This window comes from Globicephala melas, chromosome 1 (assembly GCF_963455315.2).
Source record: "Globicephala melas chromosome 1, mGloMel1.2, whole genome shotgun sequence".
In the NCBI taxonomy this organism is placed as follows: Eukaryota; Metazoa; Chordata; class Mammalia; order Artiodactyla; family Delphinidae; genus Globicephala; species Globicephala melas.
In genome coordinates, this window is record NC_083314.1 from 112,228,878 (window position 1) to 112,250,701 (window position 21,824).

A 21,824-nucleotide genomic window follows, 5' to 3' on the forward strand; every position below is an offset into this window, starting at 1 on the left:
GAACTTTACAATAGGCACTTCATATGTAAAATACAGGTTGATCTTTAGTCATCAACAAGCAACCTGTTCTGAACAGATAAAGGGGAATTAAAAATTAATCATACAACTAAACAATTGCTTCACATAGATAGTTATACTATATCATTCAGGCCTAACATCCTTTTCTCTACGTGGGTTATTTTTTGTCTTCAATAAGACAAGCTTTTATTGACTCTGATTCAATTTTGCCATTACCTTTGCCTTTAAACACATTACCTTAGAGAATAACTTTTATTTTTTTGTCCATAGCCAAAGCTTAAAGGTTTTCTAATTCCCTTCTGCCTCCATTAGTGTTATAAAAGATTTTTTTGTCTATTACCGTGTAAAAATCTGATCCATACTACACAAAAACTCAAAGCATTTTTAATAATCTGATGTTAATTTGACTTTATTGGCTTGTTTTTGTAAAGTGCAAAAGCCATGGGTCTTATATTTAAGAAGGAAAGTACTCTGCACATTTGTTCATAATAATTTTGTTTCATTCTCTTTCTTGTCTGCTCTCGTTTTCCTGTTTAAAACACAGTGTGTTACAACTATGATGAGGCAAATGATTCCTATAAAACCCATTGCTGTCAAAACTCCTTTCAACATAAAATCATCTCTGGCAAATACAGGAGCAGAATTTGGGGGAATCAACAGAGATGCCTGAGCAACATTAGATACAGCAGACTTTAAGGAGTTCCTATCTACTGCTCGTATTGCCACATAAATTCTGAGACTTTTTTGTGTCTCTCCATCAGGTTGATGTTCAAGTCCATTTGTGAAAAGCTCTGATGAGAATGTAAATATCTCCTTGGTACCAGCTTGCTGAGGATTTAACTTTGATGTATTCACTAAAATGGCATTGTTAAAGTCATCTTGAATATTCTGTAGACTTTTACTCACTCTTATTTCATAGCTGTTGGCTGAAATTAAAAAATACAAATGGGAAGTTAAGTGATTTTGAGTAAGCTTTCTAGTTTATTAGAAATGGCTTAATGACAATAGCAACAAAAAAGTCAAAATACCTATGAATAAACAAAGCAAGAAATATGAATGTGAACAAAACTTTAAGACACTACATAAGAACTCATACTAAAACCTGAATAAGAGGAAAGTTTTATTATGTTTTTGAATACCAAGATTCAACACAATAAAGATGTTATTTTTCCCTAAGTTATTTTGTAAATTTTACATGGTTTTATTAAAAGTGCCTCTAGTTTCTATTTTAACAAACTTATTGTAAAGTTTAAATAGAAAATAAATAAGCAAGATTAGCCATATAAGGTTAAAAAATAACAAATTTTTAGTGGAAGGACTGACTTTATCAGATGTAAAAACACTGTAATGCTTCAGTAACTGAAAAACTGCAGTACTGGTGCATGAATAGATTCATGTATAAAAGTAGACCAAAATACATTTAGGAATTTAGTATATGATAGAGGTAGAACCCAAATTAATAGGGGAAAGTAAAAATTTCTTGATAATGGTGTTATGACAATTGGGTAAAAAGCTGGAAAAAATAGGATCCATACTGCAAACCTTTATTCTTCAGGATAAACTCCAAAGTAAATAAAAAGTTTGATGTAAAAAAAACCTATTAATTAGTAGGAAACAATGAATGAATTTCTTTATAAACTTGAAGTAGAAAAGGACCCTCTAATTAAGACTCAAAATTCACAAGCCATAAACATAAAAATCCATAAATTTATATACATAAAATGAAAATTTTCTACATGGGAAGAATCTCCTAAGCAAAATATAAACATATATGTTAAGTGACAAAAATATTTGTAACTTAAGTCAAAGATAAAGTTTAGTTCTGGTAATGGTTGAGTGGTTTCTATTGGACTAACTCACCAGCAGGTAACAAGTATAAACTCTGAAGAAAGAAAGGGGAATAAAAACAAACTGGAGCCAGAGGAGTTACAACTCATAAAAGAAGAGAACCAGGCTGTGACTGACTCATGTTTATACAGTTTTTCCTCCGAGGGCACTTTCCACTTCAGTACAGATAGCTGGAACTGATACAGAAAGCCACTATCTTCTTGGTTTTAAAAATCAGATGACTGAGTGTGAGATTGCCGAGTGGCTGAAAATTGAGGGAGCCAGAGAGGGATGAGCCCCAACTCTGTGTATTAACTTCTCTCAAATCATTGGAAGACCTCTGAATTGTACATGTGTGGGTGAAAATTCAAGGACTCAAGGGGAAAACAACAGCTAGACAGCTGAAAAATGGAGCAGAGTTTTATGCCAGTGCCCACCACAGGGGAGATATAGAGTTTGGAGTGTGAGTCTTGCCACATCAGAGGAGCTTGGTAAATATCTTGAGATGTCCATTAAAACACTAGAAAAGCTGTGCCTTAGGAAAAAAGATTGTGTCCCAGAATTAAGGGATATGCCCTAGGATTAAGAGCAAAACTGAAATAGACAAACCCTAGACAAAAGTAAAACAAAGCCTCCTCAAATTCCACGTGATCCAAGGTAACTACTAGAAAATTTCAAAACTCTTCAGGGGAATGTAACAAAGTCCAGAGTCTATAATTCACTACCACATGTCCAATATACAATAAAAAGTTACTAGACATGTGAAGAAACAGAAAATGTGATATATAGTCAAGAAAAATGTCAGCAAATTAAAACAGTCACAAATGACTGAGATTTGAAATTAATAGACAAGGACCTTAAAATAACCATGATGAGTATGTTAATGGTCTACACACAAGACAAGCTGGATATAGTGAATGAAGAGATGGAAAGTTTGAGGAGAGATATGGAAACTTTAAAAAGGAAGCAAACAGAAATCCTAGAATTGAAAAAAAATGCAATGAAAAAATTCATTTGAGAGGATTAATATCAGATTGGACACAATGGAAGAAAGAATTTGTAACCTTGAAGACACATCCATTAAAATCATCCAAACAGGAACATCCTTGGTGGCTCAGTGGTTAAGAATCTACCTGCCAATTCTGGGGACACGGGTTCGAGCCCTTGTCTGGGAATTTCCCACATGCTGCAGAGCAAATGGGCCCATGCGCCACAACTACTGAGCCTGCACTCTAGAGCCCGTGAGCCACAGCTACTGAAGCCCACATGCCACAACTACTGAAGCCCGTGTACCTGGAGCCTGTGCTCTGCAATAAGAGAGGCCACCACAATGAGAAGCCCGCGCACCACAATGAAGAGTAGCCCCCGCTTGCTGCAACTAGAGAAAGCCTGCGCACAGCAACGACGACCCAATGCAGCCAAAAATAAATTAATTAATTAATTAATTTTTTGAAAATTAAAAAAAATCATCCAAACTGAAGGGCTAAAAAATAGTTAGAAAAATTGAACAGAATCTCAGTGACCCTTAAGATCCACTGATATATCCACTTAGTGTGTGTGTATGATGATATGATATGATATACTATACTATACTGTACTATAATATTATATAATATAAATATTACCCAGGAAGAAAAGAAGAATAAAACTAGAGCAGACATTTTTTGAAGATGTATCAGCTGAAAATATTCTAAATTTGATTAAAAGAACACTCCACAGACCCAAAGAGTTCAGTGATCCCCAACAGAATAAGCATCAGAAAAGCACACTGAGTCACATCATGGTCAATCTGCTAAACACCAAAGATAAAGAAAAATAATTTAAAGCAGCCAGAAGAGAAAAAAGACACTTTATACTCAGAAAAACAACAGTAAGAATGATAGCTAACTTATGAGAAAAAAATTGGGGCCAGAGGACAATGAAATGATATATTTAAAGTGCTGAAAGAAACACTTGTTGCCCTAGAATGCTACATCTAGTGAAACTGTGTTTTAAAAATTAAGGGACATGTTTCAGAAAAATTAATATTGGGAGAATTGTTACTCAAAGACCTCAACTACAAAGGAAATGATGCTAGATAAAAATTCTGATCTCCAGGAAGAAAAGAAGAGGACTAGATATGGTAACTATACTATACAAGTAACTAAAAAGGATAATTCTTTTCCTCTTTAAAATTTCTTTAAAAGGCAAGTTTCTTTGTCTTGGGCAAAGATTGATTGTTTAAAACAAAAGCCATAACAATGCAATGTGCGGCTTATAACAAATGTAGAGGTAAAATATATGACAGCAAGACCACAAAGGATGGCAGAAGGGTAAATGGAATTATACTTTTGAAAGATTCTCACATTATATGTGAAGCGGTATAACATTAATTCAAAGCAGATTGTGATAAATTAAGAAAAATGCATGTTACAGAACTGCAAAATTTGGAGTAGATGAGGGCAGAATTTTGTTTTGATTTTCCTTATACTGTTTTGAACCTTTAAAATTATGGCAAAATACGTATAACATAAATTTACCATTTTTTAAAGTGTATAGTTCAGCAGTGTTAAATACATTCATATTGTTGTGCTGCTGTGAGCTTTCAAACTGTATTAATGTATTATCAAATCAAAAACAAAATTATTGGTAACAAATAATTTCTAGATGCAAAAAGAAAGCCACCTGTAGTACTAACCCACTCTAATAATATCATAAATCGTATCTAAAATGGCTAAAAATAGATTCAACAATGAACGGAGCAGCTCCAAAGGAGGATTTTGTTCTCAGGAATAAAAACCATGAGACATCCTGAGTTTTAATTAAACAATGAAAATATTCTAGTGACTAGGTTTTGAGAACTTTCCAAATCTATAATAAGTTTTAATAATGAGACTGTTTCTATTCCTGAGTAGTAATTAGAGTAAAGCACCCTTAAAGAAGGTTGTCAAAACAAAATAACCTTCATACTCAAATTTATCAATAAGCCAATTTCCTCTGAGTGAACCCACTTGAGTTGCTTTATACTGTGGTTCAAATACGATGGGACAGATATGGATGAGAAGCTAGGCTGACCATCTGCTCTACACTCACAATGGAACATGTCCATTGTTCCTATGTCCCTTGTTCTCTATGGAGGAAGCCCTCCCCACGGGGCTCTCCCTGAGTCGTCTCCTGGATAATGAAACAATATTCCATAAGCCTTAGCATTTACAAAGATTTTCTACATACATAATTCTCCCTTTGTGAAGTTGACCATCCCATTTTAAAATAAAAGAGACTGGGACTCAGGAGGTTAAATGTGATGTCCATGGTCAAGTTAGGAAGCTGTAGTGCGGGAAATGAACTCATTTCTTCTAACTCCAAATGTCATATACTTCCTACTGTGAACAACTATTAAAAATGATGCAGAACAACTGTGTAACTACAAAGACTCCAAACTAATTCAGCTCATACATTCATGAAAGGTTTCCTTCCATTTACAATAGTTGTGGTCTTCCCCTTCTCCCTGTGAAAAAGAAAATGGGCTGGTTCTGCATCTTTGACCTCTTAGCTATATCTCTAGTTTTGACCTCTACCTCTATACTCCCAGTATATTTCAGCCATGAAAGTAGCTCTAAGGACATGGGCAAGACACTTAACCTCTCAGGGCCATTCCCTTACATTTAAAACAAGGGAGTCAGACTAGTGTATCTTTAAGACCCCTTCAGGCTCCAAAATGTTATAAATGCTGATATTTACTGAGCACTTAGTATGGACCAGACACTGTTTTAATCCCTCTCTGTGCCTTTTCTCATTCAATTCTCTCAACAACCCTCTGAGATGGGTACTCTCACTATCTGCTTTTGCAGATTAGAAACCAGAAGTTTAGAGAAATTAAGTAACTTGCCTAAGTTACACAGATAAAACGTGGTCTGTCTGATTCCAGAGCTTAATACCCTAACACTATGCTCTACAGCCTTCTATTAGGCTACACTGTCTCCTATTTCCCAATAATTGCTACTTTTCCAGTTACCAAGGTTTACATTTCCTTAGCATCTTTATCAATAAATTTCTAGTACGGAAAGCCCTGGGCTTGGATTGAGGACATGCAGAGGGAATCAAAGACTTGACCCCATCTTTACCAGTGGGAACAGTTCCCACTTCCTCTCTTCATTTGAAATCCAAACCATCCCCTAAGGATTATTATAGATTTCTCCTACATTGAGCCTTCTTCCATCCAATAAGCATAACTGAGGGTTGGGGGTGGGGGAAATGGGAAAAAATTGCTGTCATTGAACAGCTTTTTCAGAAGCAGCAAATTTTCAACAATTTGTAAGGATAATATGTTCAATGACAGTTGTATAACAAGATGAAAAGATATCAGAGGAAACAGTGTGAAAGTCAGGCTGTTAGACACGTAGGGAAGCTACTGAGTGCAAGGAAGGAGGCCCAAGATTGGTGCTTTTTGTGGTCTGTCACTACTCCAAAGGCTGTGCCCAGGCCCCTGGCATTAGAAACTGGCCTTTGCTCTGCTTCCACCCACTCTACAACCTTTTAATACCTGTAGCTCCCAAGGTCTGAATTATACAAATGGCACTGTGTAATACATAAAATAGTTTTTTGACCATTTTATGCCTTTTCTCTCTTAGCCTAGGATTATAAGTTCTTGGAGTGTGATACCATCTTAAATTACTTTTATATTATGTTTACCACTGTGCTGGGCACATAATAGTTCCTTAGTAAATAATATATTTTCACTTTAATTTCTGGAGAAAACACAAAGGAAATTAACTTTATAGCAGAAATACAGATTATGCCTGGTACTCAGTTTTAAAAGTTATTTTACCCACACTCTTAATGAAAACCTAAGGAAATAACCCATTTCCATAATGCCTTGTCTAAATACATTCCCAAACATAATAATGATCTGGTAATATTTTGCTTATTCCATGTACTTTGTCATCTTTTACAATATATTGTATATGGTGAAGAGTTGGTACTGGATATACATTGATATGCTTGTGCATATATGAGATGTTCATTTATTGCTAATAAGGTTTTTAAGAATAGTCAAATTTTTCATAATTGTAAAGCCAGAGACATACCCTTATTGTTTCTAACTCTGGCCATAGAGGAGAGTATAACACCTTCCTAGACAACGATTTGTAAAAAAAAGAGGTGATGAAAGCACATGTTTATGAGTTAAACAGACACCTACTTGCTAGTTGGTATACTCATAGCTAATTGGTCAATTTTGCCATTGCTGGGTCATCAAGTCAATTATGACTGAGTGATGTCAGCAACTTAATACACATCCAGCCATTCCCTGCCTCCCAATCTTTTGTCGCTTGAGGTTTCACATTATAACAAGCTTGATCTGCTTCAGTCATACTGCTCATCAGGGCCATTTATGTGAAGGTATGAAATCCTCTCTTCCCTTCTAAAACCCTTTGTAATACCAATTCTAAACTAAAGTCCCATTTGGCTGTATTTCTTCCTTTCAAGCCATTCATAACCACTGATACTGCACATTCACTTTCTTTCTACTCTTCATTCGGTGGTGTAGTTGAAACCACCACAGCTCTTGAAAAAAACAGTTCCCAGTAGTAATGGGAGTCTGAGCTTGTGTTTGTCTCTTTTAACACACAACTGTGCTTCTGAGGCAGTGAGGAAAGAGGAAAAATACTGGGTGGCACCATGCTTACTTTTACATAAAGATGGGAATGAGTATTGGTGGCTCCTTACTTCAAATAAGAAGCTAGAGAATCTCTCTAGCAGTGCAAACCAGGAGCCCAGAAAACTTACTGGGCCCACTTTCTCTTCCATTTTTTATTTTATATGTCATCTCAGTTCATCTTTACAATACTTTATGAAATAGATAGTTTTAGTCCTATTTTCCACATATGCAACTGAGGGTAATAGAGTTTAAGCAACCTGCCAAAGATTAAACAGCTGGACTTATAGCCAGAGTGGGAACTACTTTTTTTCTAAAGTTAAGTTACAGCTGTTTCCATTATACAAGTGATATGCCCATCCCACAGTTTCAATCGTTTCACATCTTCAAACTTTAAATTAGGAAAATCCTTAATTTAGAATGTAAAATGTTTCACTTCCTTCCTATCTGGCAAGAAGAGACATTGTGATAACAGAATTTCAAGACAAAACTAAAATATTGACTGTTTCTCAGCAGTGCATAATTATTTGTAACTAAGATGTCTTCTGGAGAGAGTAGTAAACAGAATTATAAGCCAGAAAAAGATGATCCAAGTTGAAAGCAAGACTGGGAAAGGCCCAAGGTGGTCACTGTTATTGACCAATATTGATGAATTAGCTCTCAATAGAGAAGGTTGGTTCCTACAGAAATCTCAATCAGACGCATCAGATTAAAGTGTAATCAATGATAATCATGTTCTGGTAATGGCAAAGATGTTGGAAAGGTTATTCTTTTAGAAAACTTTTTCTGTTGAGTTGCTGTGGGGATCAAGAGATGAGGTAGGTGGAAGCCTGAAGGCTGGCATAAAAGCATTAGAAAAAGGAAAGTAGCGAAGGAACTCATCAATGCCCAAGCAAGGGTTAGAAAGCTTCAAATCAGGGAACTGGTCCCAGCCTCCCTAACAAAAATGATGACCAGAAGTAGGAGAGGACAATGCACCAAGTATTTCATGACTTACGGGAATTATTCCCTTAAACTTGACTTGTAAGCCCTTGAATAAACACCATCTAATCTTCAGAAAACTAATCACCTTCAGTATTTGAAAGTCCATGCTCTGTAAAGCAGAACCCATTGCTTCTGACTAGACCACTGTTACATGTGGTATTTATGTTTCCAACAAAGGTTTCTGTATTAGTGTCAGTCAGGTTACCAGGGCCTCGTCAATCCTGGGGGAGCTGATACATTCTCTTCCTAGACTCCAGGATACAGGGCCTTATCAGCAACTCAAAGCTTTCCATGCAATCCTCTACAGCTTTGTCATCTGTAAGCCCCCAAAGCTATTTTTTACCCAACTAACCCCTGACATAGTTATTGGAAATGCCACCTTGTAGAAAAATAGGTAATGAAAGCAAGAAACCTACCCTGGCCCTGATCAAAGTCTTCTCCAGGTGCTGTCCAAGATAAAGTCACCTCTTCTTCTGATTTTACAGCTTCCAGGTCAATAATTTTGCATGGCGGAAACACATCAGGATGTGGGTCAGCTGGAACACCCAGCACAAAGAAAGAACCCCCTGAGCTTATTCGGCTAAAGCCCCACTTTTGCTCTTCCTCTCTCCTGCCCACCGATTTTCTTGGGGCATTCATCTGAATATTACCTGTGACACCAAAGAAAGAATAGCCAAAACAACAAGTTACCATCTCCTGAATAGCTTGTTTTTGCAGATTATTGAGAGACATTTTAAGACTTTTTTTCCCTTTGCTACATCTTTAGAATAACAGTTTGTTTATTCAACAATTCATTCATCCATTCATTCATTCAATAAATATTTTTAGGGCATATGCTATGCCAGCAATCACAGACAAAACAGTATTGCTCATGGAATTTACAGTCATATTTATAAACATATATTTATAAATTGTAATAAATGTAAGAAGGAAAAAAGCAAGGGTACTATGAAAGGAAATAACACAGTAATATAATTTAGAGTGGTATCAAGGGAGTAACATTTAACAATTTCCTAAAGGATGAATAGAAGTCAGCCAGATAAAGAGCGGAGGTTAAAAATATCTCCGGCAGAGGGAAGAGGTTGTGTAAAAACTTCTGAAGTGTGGAGAAGAGCTTTGCAAATTAGAAAAATTTAATTAAAGCAAGGAGGAGAATAGTTTGAGATGAGACAGGAAAGAGAAGTTCAAGTAGGACCTCGTGGGCCATTGTAGTGGTTTTAGAGTTTAATCTTAAACATGCTGTGGGGAAGCAGGGCAGTGATATGATCACATTTGCTCTCTGACATGTCACTCTGGCTGCTGTCAGTGGAGAATGGATTTTAGCACAGGAAGCAATGAGGCCACTGCAACAGTCCAGATAGGAGAAGATGGTAGCTTGGGTTGGGTGATAGCAGTGGAGAGGAGGCTAGTAGGCATTTCGAGATGCATTTTGGAGAGAAAATCAGCAAAAGCTGGTGTTGGATTTGAATATGGAATGATGAAGAAGGGAAAGTTGGTGGACAAAAAGAATAGCTCCCAGGTTCCTAAAATGAGCAAATGGGAAGAGAAACAGGCTATGGGGAGGAGACTAACTATTTAAGTTACAAGGTTTGTGATTCCTGTAAAACGTCTAATTGACGACGTCAAGGAGCCAGTTAGATATGGATTTTAAGCTCAAAGAAGAGGTTTTAGCTAGATTTAATCATTTTGAACCTATGAATTAGGAGGTTATAGGCTTATAGATGTTATTAAAGCCATATAGGTTAATAAGATTACCTAATAAGAATTTCAGCTATAAAAATAAAGAGTATTTACTAAGTGCTTGCTATGTGTCAGGCACTTTTTAAAGTACCTTATATTATCAACTATTTAATTTTTCAGCAATGCTATGAGGAGAGTACAATTATTGCCCCATTTTTACAGATGATGAAACTGAAGCACACAGAGGCTAAGTAACCTGCCCAAAGTCACACAGCTAGTAAATGGAGGAACTAGGTTTCAAACCCAGGTAATGTGGCTCCAGATAGAAGAGTGAGAAGAGAAGGTTAAGACTAAGCTTTGATAACTGCCAACACTTAGAGGCTTGGTAGAAAAAGAGAAGCTGGAAAAAGGGCCTGAGAATAAAAATTCCAGAGAATAAGAGGTAAGCAGGAGAGTGTGGTATCATAGAAACCAGGAAATGGCAAAGGAGAAATCAATCAGCTGTGTCAGGTACTGCTGAGTCAGGTAAAATGAGGACTGAAATGCATCCTTTGGATATAAGAGCAGGTAGTCATTGGTGACTAAGGCCAGAGCAATTCCAGTGGAGTGATGTGGGTGGAGGTCTGCTTGCAGTGAGCAGAGTGGTAAACTGGAGGTGAGAAGGTACAGTCGGCAGATTTAGATTTCATTTCAAAGAACTGGATGACAGGGAGTAGACAGGTGGACAGTAGCTTAAAGGGGAACCACCAAAATTTTTTTTTAATATGGGAAGTAATAAATCATGCTTGAATGCTCTTCAGAGGACATGCAAGGGAGAGCTCTCAAGGACCCTTGATAAGCAGGCTGGGTGGAATCCAGAGCAGATCCAACAGAGGCACTAGGGAGGAGAGGAAGGAAGTAGATGCTGTTGTGCCCGGAGATTTGGTGGTGTGAAAACAGAGCAGCTCACATTTTTCAATGCAGTGTACTCTCAAGGTCATTACCTGAAAATGAGCTGATAAACGAATGTTATGTGAGGTAGGCATGCCTAGGGAAATCTAAATTTTTCTTTCTGGGCTATCAAGGGCCTATATGATGTACACAGATAAAAGCAGAGTTGAATATGACTTTTCTATTCTCAGTGTACACTTGACGCTGATATTTGCATCCTTTAAATTCATGGCTTTAAAAAAGATACTAGACCTGTCAGTAGCCTGCAAGCTCCTTGATAGGAATCAAGTCTTATTCTACCTGGTATCCCAAGTTCTTAGGACTAAGCCTGTCACCTAGGAGGCCTTCAAAAATGTTCGATGTATAAATGAAAGAGGGAATATCTACTTAGAAATGAAGTATTACATCTAGATACAAAATCATATCTTTGTAGTAAAATTGTGTTACCTTGCAAATTGATTTATATTGGTTTTGAAATAATCCAAATTATTTTAAATATAGGTGAGAGTAAATTGTGTTCTAGGCAACACTAAAAATATCAGGAGATGCAAATCCACTATAGCATCTTTATTGTTTTCTACTGAAAAGTACATATAGTACAAAAATATAGAGTCATGTTATGGTATGGTCCAAATGATTAGTTATAGCTGCTAAAATACATGAAAAGTATTCATAAAGATTCTGCAGTTTTTCAAATAAGAATGATTAGAAACATTTTTTGAGATTATATTTAAAGACTACAGCATTTTTCTGTTTGTTATACTTTATTAACCACTGCTTCCCATCAGGAACTATTATAATAATGGTGTTTAAAAAATATGTGTATCTTCTATGTATTTGGCACTTTTATCTTGAAGGAAGACAGAACATCTTCAGGAAGCCCTCAGTTTCCTGTAATATCCACACTCATATTTTTTCAGGAACTCATTTCCTGTGTGGATTGTTTGGGCTATTTGCTTCCTTCTTTAAACTGCTAACAACTTTTTGCCTCTTCCTCTTTCCTCTGTAGAGGAAGTACAGGAGCTATACAGGAGAAAATTCAATAAATCTCTTTGCCTGGTAGTAATTCTGATGAAACAGTCACAAGAAAGTGGTCAAAATAATGACTAAAACGAGGGTAGGAGAAATCTGTGGGAATTACCTACTGCCTTCCTGTTATCTACTATCATGAATCACTGAGGATTAAAGAGATAATCAACAAATTATGCATTGACTTATATAAAAGAGTTTTGAAATTCACCTCTCTCTCTGATACATACACACACACACTCATCAGAAATATACACATTAAATGATGTTATTCAAATAACAGTGCTAATGATTCTTACCGTTTGTTATGTAACCTGGTACGTACATAGCATGACTTCCTGGAATAGAGTGGGCTAGGGCACTTATGCTGGGAGAATGATTGACATGCACTTTCAAGCTATATCTACCATTTACAGCAAAGGAGAAAAAATACCTCGAGTAAATTCCATCATTTTTTATAACATCAGCACCTGTTAATATAAAAAAAAACTCAATGTCAATACTTATCACAGTTGATTATTAATATTTAATTAAATCATTAAAAATAAGATTTATTCTCCTTGTTCTTCTAATTTTAGCATATGCTGTTATGCTCATAGCTACTTTTGATATTATCAGGTGATTAAAATTCCAACGGCTCCATAATTTCTCCTTGTGATTCCTTAACCTCTGAAAAATTATTTTCTAAAGGTGAATGAGTTGTACCTGCTTCAGTGCTAATAAAGCATTTAATAATCACCTTTAGCGCTCTCCTTCCTATCACTGAAAATAATACTAGGTTTTCATAGAAACCAAGCACATTCTTAAGCTTATATATAGTCACACACCCTTTTGAGATAAAAGCTACTCTGCTCCCAGTGAATAAATATATATGTACATATACATACTTTCATGCAATTTCAAGGGGTTTATGAACACCCTGAAGCCCTGATGAAAAAAAAAAAAAAACTTTGGTAGTTGATATAATAGTGTGAAATTAATTTCCTCATTAGAGGATACGTGGGTTGTTCTAGATTCGAAGGTGCTCATTGACTTGGAGTTTGACAGGCTTTGGTTCTGTCCACTTCGGGAGGATGTGCCTTGCTTCAGGAGGCATTCTAAAATCTTGCCCAGTGCTAGACTTCTTTCCTTTTGCATTGGTCCTCAGAGAGTCATTCAGTTCCAAACCAAGCCCATGACTGAATGGCAGCAAGGCCTAGATTCCAGGGCAGCCATGGGAGGTGCAGCTTAGCCCAAGTGCAGATCACATTCACTGTTCAAGTGCAAGTGGCCACATGGGCCAAGCAGCTTGTCCTATTCTATGGTCACTTCACTTCTCACACCTCACACCCAGCCCTGTTCTCTAGCATTGCATCATCACTAAAGTGCTCTAGAAGCCTCACTAGAGAGGCAGGTCTGCTCCTTCACATGAGAAAAATAGGAGTATATTTTATTAAAATAAAAAACGCTAAGCACCTTATGATCACAGTAGTTTTAGAAACCTTTTTTATCTACTGGAAAGAAATCAGATCTTGATATTTAGTGGTTTAATGATTAATAAGGTCTATCTTTGTTGAGAAATGATAAAGAAAAATCTCTTCCTGCCACGGTTACCACTGCCACCTCTTTTAATCATTGAGTCAGAAAGAAATGGGAAAGAACACTGGCTTGGGTGTCAGGGGACTTGTTTTAAGGTCTGGATCTGCCACAGTAGCTGTGAAACAATCCCTCTGAGCCTCAGTTTTCTCATCTATAAAATGGGGATAACATCTCACAGGGTGGTTGTGATGATTACTTGAGAGTGTGCATGAGAAAGTATATTTAAAATTATAAAGCATTTTATATTGTTAATTAATTTTATTAGCAGATAAGTACTATTTCCATTATAAACATAAGTATTAGACAACTATGTGCATGTGTGTTAAGTACAGGGGAAAAATCTAAATTTACACTTCAATGTTTAAACAACCTTTTCATTGTTTCTTTCATCAGGGTATAAATTTTGACATCAAACAAACAGAATGGTTCCAGGGAATAAATATAAAAGCCTATTGAGGTGCTCTTTCCTAAGACAGCAGGATCTGTTCCCAGGCCAGCCCACAGGCTGGGGCTAGGGAGGAACATTCTGCAAAGTGTATTTTTGGACTATATACAAAAAGTGAAAGGTGTGGCCAGGGATAAGCAATCAGAGTCTGAGAAGTTTGTTTGGATCCATTCCAGTAGGCAAAATAAGAGGACTTGTCTAGCATCCTCTGAGGTGGCCTTGAACTAAAATCCTTTAAATGAACTTTTGTTTCATAAATGTCATACAAGATTGCCATGGCAAGATACTAATGGGTTGCCAAACATAAGACTCATTTTTTTTAACTTTTAATTGGTTTATTATTATAATTGCTTATACTTAATTGGTATATACATTTATTCCTTTAATCTATTTATTATTCTCTGCAAACAACGCATTGCCTCATAGCCTACACGTAGGGCAGACCACATTAAAGCACCTCAGAACAAAATTCTGCCTGAAGTTATGGGCTCAGGAGAATCACAGCAAAATAACCTACAGAGATTTTTCACATAAATTGTCTTGTTTTAAACAAACATAAGACTCTTAAAATATTTTTATCTTTGAAACAACAAAGAGAAGGAATATGATTTTACTGGTAGATCAAACATTGGGGCTGCCAACATAAACTTTGAGGTCTATTGTCATTCTGAGAATTTAGTTTAGGAAAAGAACAGAATAGAAAAGATAAAAACAATAAAGGAGTTTGTTTTTAAAAGTTAAAACAAGTTAGTCAGAAAGAGTCCAAGTGCTGCTCGTTGCCCAGATTGATGCTGTGGTGTCTGTGAGGTATGATGATGAAGTTCTGAACTCTCTCTGTGCAGAATGAGTGCTTTGAAGTAGGGTTTTGTTTTGTTTGACTTTGTTTTCCCAGTGGTGGGGAAATCTCTATCCTGATTCCACTAAGCTTGCTGGCCTGGTCTTCTTGTTACCAAATAACACATGTAAAAGGCCATGGCTCTGCTCTCTCATCAACCCAGCTACTTGGCTAAAGAACAGTCTATGGTCAACTCAATTTCCAATTTTCTCTTTAACAGCCGGGCAAAAGAAGAAGAAATGGATTAACTGTCATTGCATCTCCCTTTTGGGGTTTTCATTTGCTATTTTAATTGTCCAATATGATTATTTCAGTGAATAGGAAAACTGGTGAATCCTAAAGGAATGTGGGCATGCCTGTTCCCAAGTGGCCTTACTAAGTGTGGTCAGTGTCACCGGACAAGTGGAAGCCAAGACCTAGGTGCCGGGCGACTTCCTCCCTCCATTCTGCTCACACACAGCCACTCTGAGGAGCCTCAAGGAGACTCTCTTTTCCCAAGTTCACATTTGCTTTCCCTGTGCAGGTGGAGACCTGTAGCTACTTAGTATGTCAGTGAGTCCATGAGAATTTGAGATTCTCATAAGATTGGGTGAGAAAAATAATTGAATTGGAAGAATTTTAAAGATAAACTTAATATTGATACTGCAGCATCAGAACAGCTCTTGAGAACATGAAAAATTACATGATATTCCTTGTTACCTGCTCCATCATCAAAAAGTTTCAGCGTAACAGGATCTGCAGTCTCTGACTCAATTGTAGCAGTTACAGTGGCATTGAGAATGGGATAAAACCCCTTTCTCACAATTGCATAAATTGTCACAGGATGGGGAAAATGGGTGCTGTCTCTTTCCACAAAGGCTTCCACAGTGGCAGGGGGCACGGCTGAGCGGGAGGCACCAGAGGTCACTGTCACTTTCAAGGCTTGAGGAGAATGATGGGTATTGTTCAGTGTGTAAGTCCATAGCCCAGGCTGCAAAACAAAGACTTCGTTTGTCAAGTGTGAAGAAAAAAATCAACCCTCATTTTAAAGTGTAAACTTAACCTCGTAGGGTTTTTTGTTCTTGTTTTGTTGATATTGCATTTTCTAAAATACTACAAAAGAATATCAGGAAGAGTAATGTTGGTTAAGAGAGAACTAAATTCAGTATTTACATGGCTTTCACTGTACAACCCACTTTCATTGTTAGGTAACTCTTTAGGGAATTAGACCCTGAATTTATTTTTGGGGAAGGACACATCTTGATTCACATTTTTAGAGGATAACAATGTGTCCAGCTTCAAAGTACTTGGCAAATATTAATCTGAGCCCCTTCACCCTACAGGAGGTTCAACGTTTTTATTCCTTTTATATAATGGAGAAAATTACAGCAAATTAAGTGGACAATTATGATTTATGTGGATAACCTGGAATAAAAGGCAACTGTATCCTTCCTGCCCTCCACTTCCTTTAATGCTCCCATGCCCAGAAATCTCAAGCAACAAAATCTACATACACGGGCTTTCCTGGTGGCGCAGTGGTTGAGAGTCCGCCTGCCGATGCAGGGGACACGGGTTCGTGCCCCAGTCTGGGAAGATCCCACATGCCGCGGAGCGGCTGGGCCCGTGAGCCATGGCCGCTGAGCCTGCGCGTCCGGAGCGTGTGCTCCGCAACGGGAGAGGCCACAACAGTGAGAGGCCCGCGTACCGCAAAAAAAAAATTAAAAAAAATAATAGAATGAAAAAAACAAAAAACCCACATACACTATTAGGGACCAAGAAAAGGAACACTATTTTTAATAGATCAGGATTGCACAATGTCTATGTTGAGTAATTTATAGAAGTATTGCTGAATGCCATTCTCCTTATCTGTCTGGGCTGCCTGGGGGAAACCTGGAAACAAATGTCTGAAAGAAAAAAGCTTAAACTACAGTGTAGCAGAAATTTGTTCTTTTGATAAAATTGTACATAAGTATTCCTTTTTTCCTAATTCCTGCTGCTGCTCCTTCTTAAATCGTGGAAGTAGCAGGAGGAACACAATCAAGCAGGATGAAGAAGAGAGAAATCAGTGGGTTAAGGTTTGACTCTGGAAAGTTAAGATGCCACACCCTATCCAGTCTTCTTCTTGGGATTCATGTGGTTTGCCATTTTCCAGTGAAGTCACAATTCAAGCATCAAGATTATCTATCTATCTGGGTTTTTTCTGCTTGGTTTTGTTTTGTTTTTTGTAATCATAACATTAGTAACAGACACATGGCGGAAACCTCCACATGAAAAGTCCTCTGTGGGTGTAAGAAGTGTTTTGATATGGGGCACCTAATCCAGACAAAGAGGTCAGGCAAAAGCAGCAAGAAGTAGGTAAAGTGTTCCTGGTCCTTGTGCACAGGTGTGAAAGGAACATGATGCGTTTGGAGAAAAGTTAAGTAGGGGCAGAGCACAGGGTGTTTGGGAGTCGGGTTAGGAGATAAATTTGGGGTTGGGGAGTAAGAGGTACAAACTAGGGTGTAAGATAGGCTTAAGGATGTATTGTACAACATGGGGAATGTAGCCAATCTTTTGTAAAAACTATAAATGGAAAGTAACCTTTAAAAATTATATAAAAATAAAGCTTTTCTAAATTAAAAAATAATTTTTAAAAAGAGTTAAGTTTGGGCAGAAGCCAGAACGTGAAGGGCTTAGTAGATACTAATAACCACATGGATTTTATCCTGAGACCGTCAAAGAGTTTTGAGTAGGAGACAGGTTTGATCAGATTTGTGCTTCAGAAGGATCACTCTGATAAAGGTGTTTGGAGAGAAGGATGCTAGACCAGAGGAAGGAAGGCCAAGCAGAGGCTATCAACAGTGATCCGGGGGGTGGGGGGGTGGGGGGGGGAGGGCCAACAGACCTGAAGAGGGATTGCATTCAGACAATGCACAGTCTTCCTGCGTGCTGTTTCTTCTGTCCAGAATGTTATTCATACCTCTGGCCCCTTAGGCCTCCACATTTCCATTTTGATGTCTTCACTTCCAGGAAGCATTCTCCTTCCCCCACTGCCTGCACATGCCCCCTGTGTGCTCTGAGTACCCTGTTCTTATTCTTATTATGGCACTTTATTGTAAAGCACCTAGAACAAGACCCTGCACATAGTAGGTGCTCAAAAACATATATATTCCATGTATTTATATTATAAATTCTAAGCAGAGGGTTTTTTCTAAGTATTTGATACAGATTTTGTAAAGAAGGAAGTAAGCAAAAAGAAATTATTTGTACTACATAAATACTAATTTCCACTGTTGAAGTGAGAAGCCTTTGGTGTCCATTATTTAAAGTTTTGAACATACCTTAGTAGTTCCTCTTAAATTTTGAACATTCAAAAAATCCCTCATAAATTTAAAGTAAAATTTTGATATATTCGAATAGGATTTCCTTTACACAATGCATTTAATTCTGTGATCCATCTGAAAGTCACGTAGTTGACTAAACGTTGTCATTACGAACAAGCTTACAATACCTACCTTAGCAGTTCCTGGAATCCAGAGGCGAGCAGTCCGAAAAGCTAGATTGGTGGTAAAATCATCTGTGTAGTATTTTCTTCCATTAGGATCAAATAATACAATCTCAGGGGGACCACTGGTCTGCCATGTGACTAGAAAGGTAGTGTCATTGCCCACACTGTGATCCACAGTCACAGTGTTTTTCAGTTGATGGTGACGTTTAACATATTCACCTATACTTTCAAGCTGTTCGAGAGAATATACATGTGAAAGTTTCTAGCATATGCATAATCATTACATTTTTCCTTTATTTTTATGACAAATAAAAATGAATTGGCAAAAATAAAAAAACTATTTAACTTGGACATGTCGTATATTTACATAAATTATTTTTCATGTAAAAATACTTTGCTTAAGCAAAGTGTTATAAGTACAGTAGATATAAAATATTTTGTTATAGCTAGTACATGTCACTTCATTAATCTTTATCAAGAGATTTTAGCTGTTCTCATACTTCTCTCTTATCCAAATCAACATTAGCCTCAGAGCAGCAATTAAACAAGCTTTTTTTTTTTGACTTTTTTTGTGAATGTGCTCTAATTAATTTGTGTATAATCTGTCCAGATACCTTTATGTATTTTAATAAGAAATCAGACATTGGGTTTCAGTGGGGTTTAGTACATTTAAAAAAATCATTTAGTCATGATTTAAGCTGTGTGCACTTAAATAAGCTGTATGTGCACTTTGTGTGTGTGTGTGTGTGTAACATGCACCAAGTGCATACAGATGCCGGGCACTGTGCTAAATGCTTTACATGTATTATCTAACCCAATCCTTATGAAAACCCTCTGAGATAAGTGCTATTGTTACCCACATTTCCCAGATGAAATGACAGGCTTAGGGAAGTAAGCTGTCCAAGGTCACACAGCAAGGAGGTGAAACAGACATAGAGCCCAGGCTGGCTGACACCAGAACCCCTGCGTTTAATCGCTGTGTATTCACAAAGAATACCAGTCTATAAATAACTTTGAAAAATCATATTTATTAAATAAAGACATTAGCAACACTGTAAAATTGCTCAGACTTGTAAAGAATGTAAAATTCTGTTGGTGGATGACAGCAAAGACATTGCGGATTATTTGTTCAACTCAATTGAACAAGTGTCCGTGGACTGCTGATTACTGTGCCACGTTCCATGCCGGGCTCTGAGCTGTTGAAGGGGATTAGATGTAGTTTCTGCCCACAGTCTAGAGGGGCTAATGACATGCAAATAACTGGGGAGAGGTGGCCAAGTCTGGGAACCAATTTGAGTCATATGAATAATGTTTTGCTAAATTTGTTTTACTTTTTTAAACATTTCTTTTTATTTCATATTATTAAAGAGAAAATCAAGGGTAGAAAGATTATTCAGAAGAGCCAATTGTAGTCTAATCTAAAATATACATTATCACTTAAAATTCACCTTTTTTCTACTTCTAATGACAGAATTGTGGTTATTGCCTTTACTCTGTACATATAATCTTGTTAAATATTTTCTAAGAATAATTTACTGATTTCATTGCTCCCATCAAGCCATTAACTTGGCAGGTTCACTTACCATCTGTGAGGAAACAGCAGGTGAAATTTTATTCAAAACATTATTCAGTTATATTCAAAATATCTTTAAAGTACTTTGAAAGAAAAATAAATTGGCCCTTTGAAAAAAATGACTTGATTAAAGGAAGATTTTGTGAGCAAAATCAAATAAATTGTGGTAGTTGGAGAGATCTTTAGGAATTTCTAGAATTGAACGAAATAGTTGATACTTTTTATATGAGGGAGGAACTTCAAGGAAGTTTTTAAAGAAGCAAAGTAAAATGGATTCTGATTGATGGCAAGTTTGAACTAAAACTAAAGCCACTGATTCTTATTTTAATTCTGGACCTTACCTCTACCCCATGTCCCACCCCCAACCCCATTTTGAGCCACAAGGAAGGAGCAAACTCTGCTATAGACCTTGAAAAGCTGAAGTAGCAATTACAGAAAATGACTCCTAGGGCTGAGAAGTAGACATCAGGTAAAGATGAAACCTGGTTCTGGTGATGTCAAGAAGCTCACTAAAAGCCTTCTTTTAATGTAACAAGGACTGTTACATATTCAAATAAGGTTAATGAGACAGCACAATTCATCTATTTTCCTTGCTCCCTCTCCCCTCTCCCCTATCTGTAAATATAATATTGAGGAAATTCTGACCTGAATATGTTGTTGAAAAATGTCTCCGGTTCCAGAGGAAATTCTACTGAAAGCATCAAGCATGCTATTGGAGTTGGATTTATCTGGAACAAAGAACTTTAAACCTCCTGAAATACACAATTGGGATGTTAGCTATTAAAATGTATAAAGTAAAACAAAAGATAAAGTGATAGACCTTTTCTAACAAACTTCCTTTGCTTAAGAGGGTGAGTTTGGGGAAAGCAGGAGCCGTGCTTGACTTGCTTTGCACAGCGTCCTATACGACCACATGGTGAGCAGGCACCCCAAGGCAGTGGTTTTGTTTGTTCTATTCACAGCTGTAATTGTAGGGTCTAGAGCTCTACCCAGTATGTGATAAAAACTCAATAAATATTTATTGAAAATAAATATTTATTGAAATCAAATATTTAATTAAGGTAATTCCTAGACAATCTAGGTTAATTTCTACCCATTTATATTGCTATATATTTACATTTACATTCTGAAAACATTATTTGCAAACATAATTCAATAAAACCTAGCTTTCAGTTTTCAAGTTAGCATATGCATTTTTTATTCAATGTGAGGAATATAAGATAAAATTATTCTGTGCCTCATTTAGAACAAAAAAAGATATGTGTGTAATATTGCATGTCTCCTTATCATAGAAGTTAGTGCATTTAAACATACTTTTAGCTCCATGATTATACATGCTCAGGCTGGTTTAACAAAGAAGTAATAATAATATTTTCATTAGGTGTATATAATTGGCACTTTCTAAGGAAAGTATAAAAAAGCAAATTTTTGACAGAATTTAGCAATGACTTTGTTTTGTGTTTTTTCTTAAGAAAACTGTTCATAGTTTTTTCAATTAAGCCATGTATTCTGTTGACATAATCTGAGTTTCATGGTGGTTCTTTGAATATTCAAGTTGAAAGGAAATGCTCTAAAATATGTTGCTAGAAATTTACCTACCTGTAAGATGTGATAATTCCTCCAGGTTTTTGACTGCAGATGAACCCAGGGCAATGGTATGAATAGTTGAACCACTGCTGAGCACAGTGAGGAAGCAGTTGGTGACATGCTCATCATCTCCACTGGTCACTAGTATCATCACAGAGCCGAAGGCTTTTCCATTCAGTTTTTCAACCATCTGAACACAGGGTATCATTCATTTGGAAGGAAATGTGATTCAGATTG

General features: G+C 36.8%; 1 protein-coding gene across 1 annotated transcript in view; it reads right to left on the minus strand.

Moving 5' to 3' along the window:
* Positions 1-501: 501 nt before the first annotated feature.
* Positions 502-21,824, minus strand: part of CLCA2 (chloride channel accessory 2) — a 37,309-nt gene continuing 15,986 nt past the window's right edge. The window contains exons 8-14 of the mRNA XM_030866122.2: positions 21,600-21,777; positions 20,646-20,752; positions 18,435-18,659; positions 15,661-15,931; positions 12,403-12,573; positions 8,881-9,114; positions 502-944 (exon numbers count right to left, since the gene is read on the minus strand). Coding sequence (XP_030721982.1) covers positions 502-944; positions 8,881-9,114; positions 12,403-12,573; positions 15,661-15,931; positions 18,435-18,659; positions 20,646-20,752; positions 21,600-21,777 — 1,629 coding nt within the window. The remainder of the gene's footprint in view (positions 945-8,880; positions 9,115-12,402; positions 12,574-15,660; positions 15,932-18,434; positions 18,660-20,645; positions 20,753-21,599; positions 21,778-21,824) is intronic.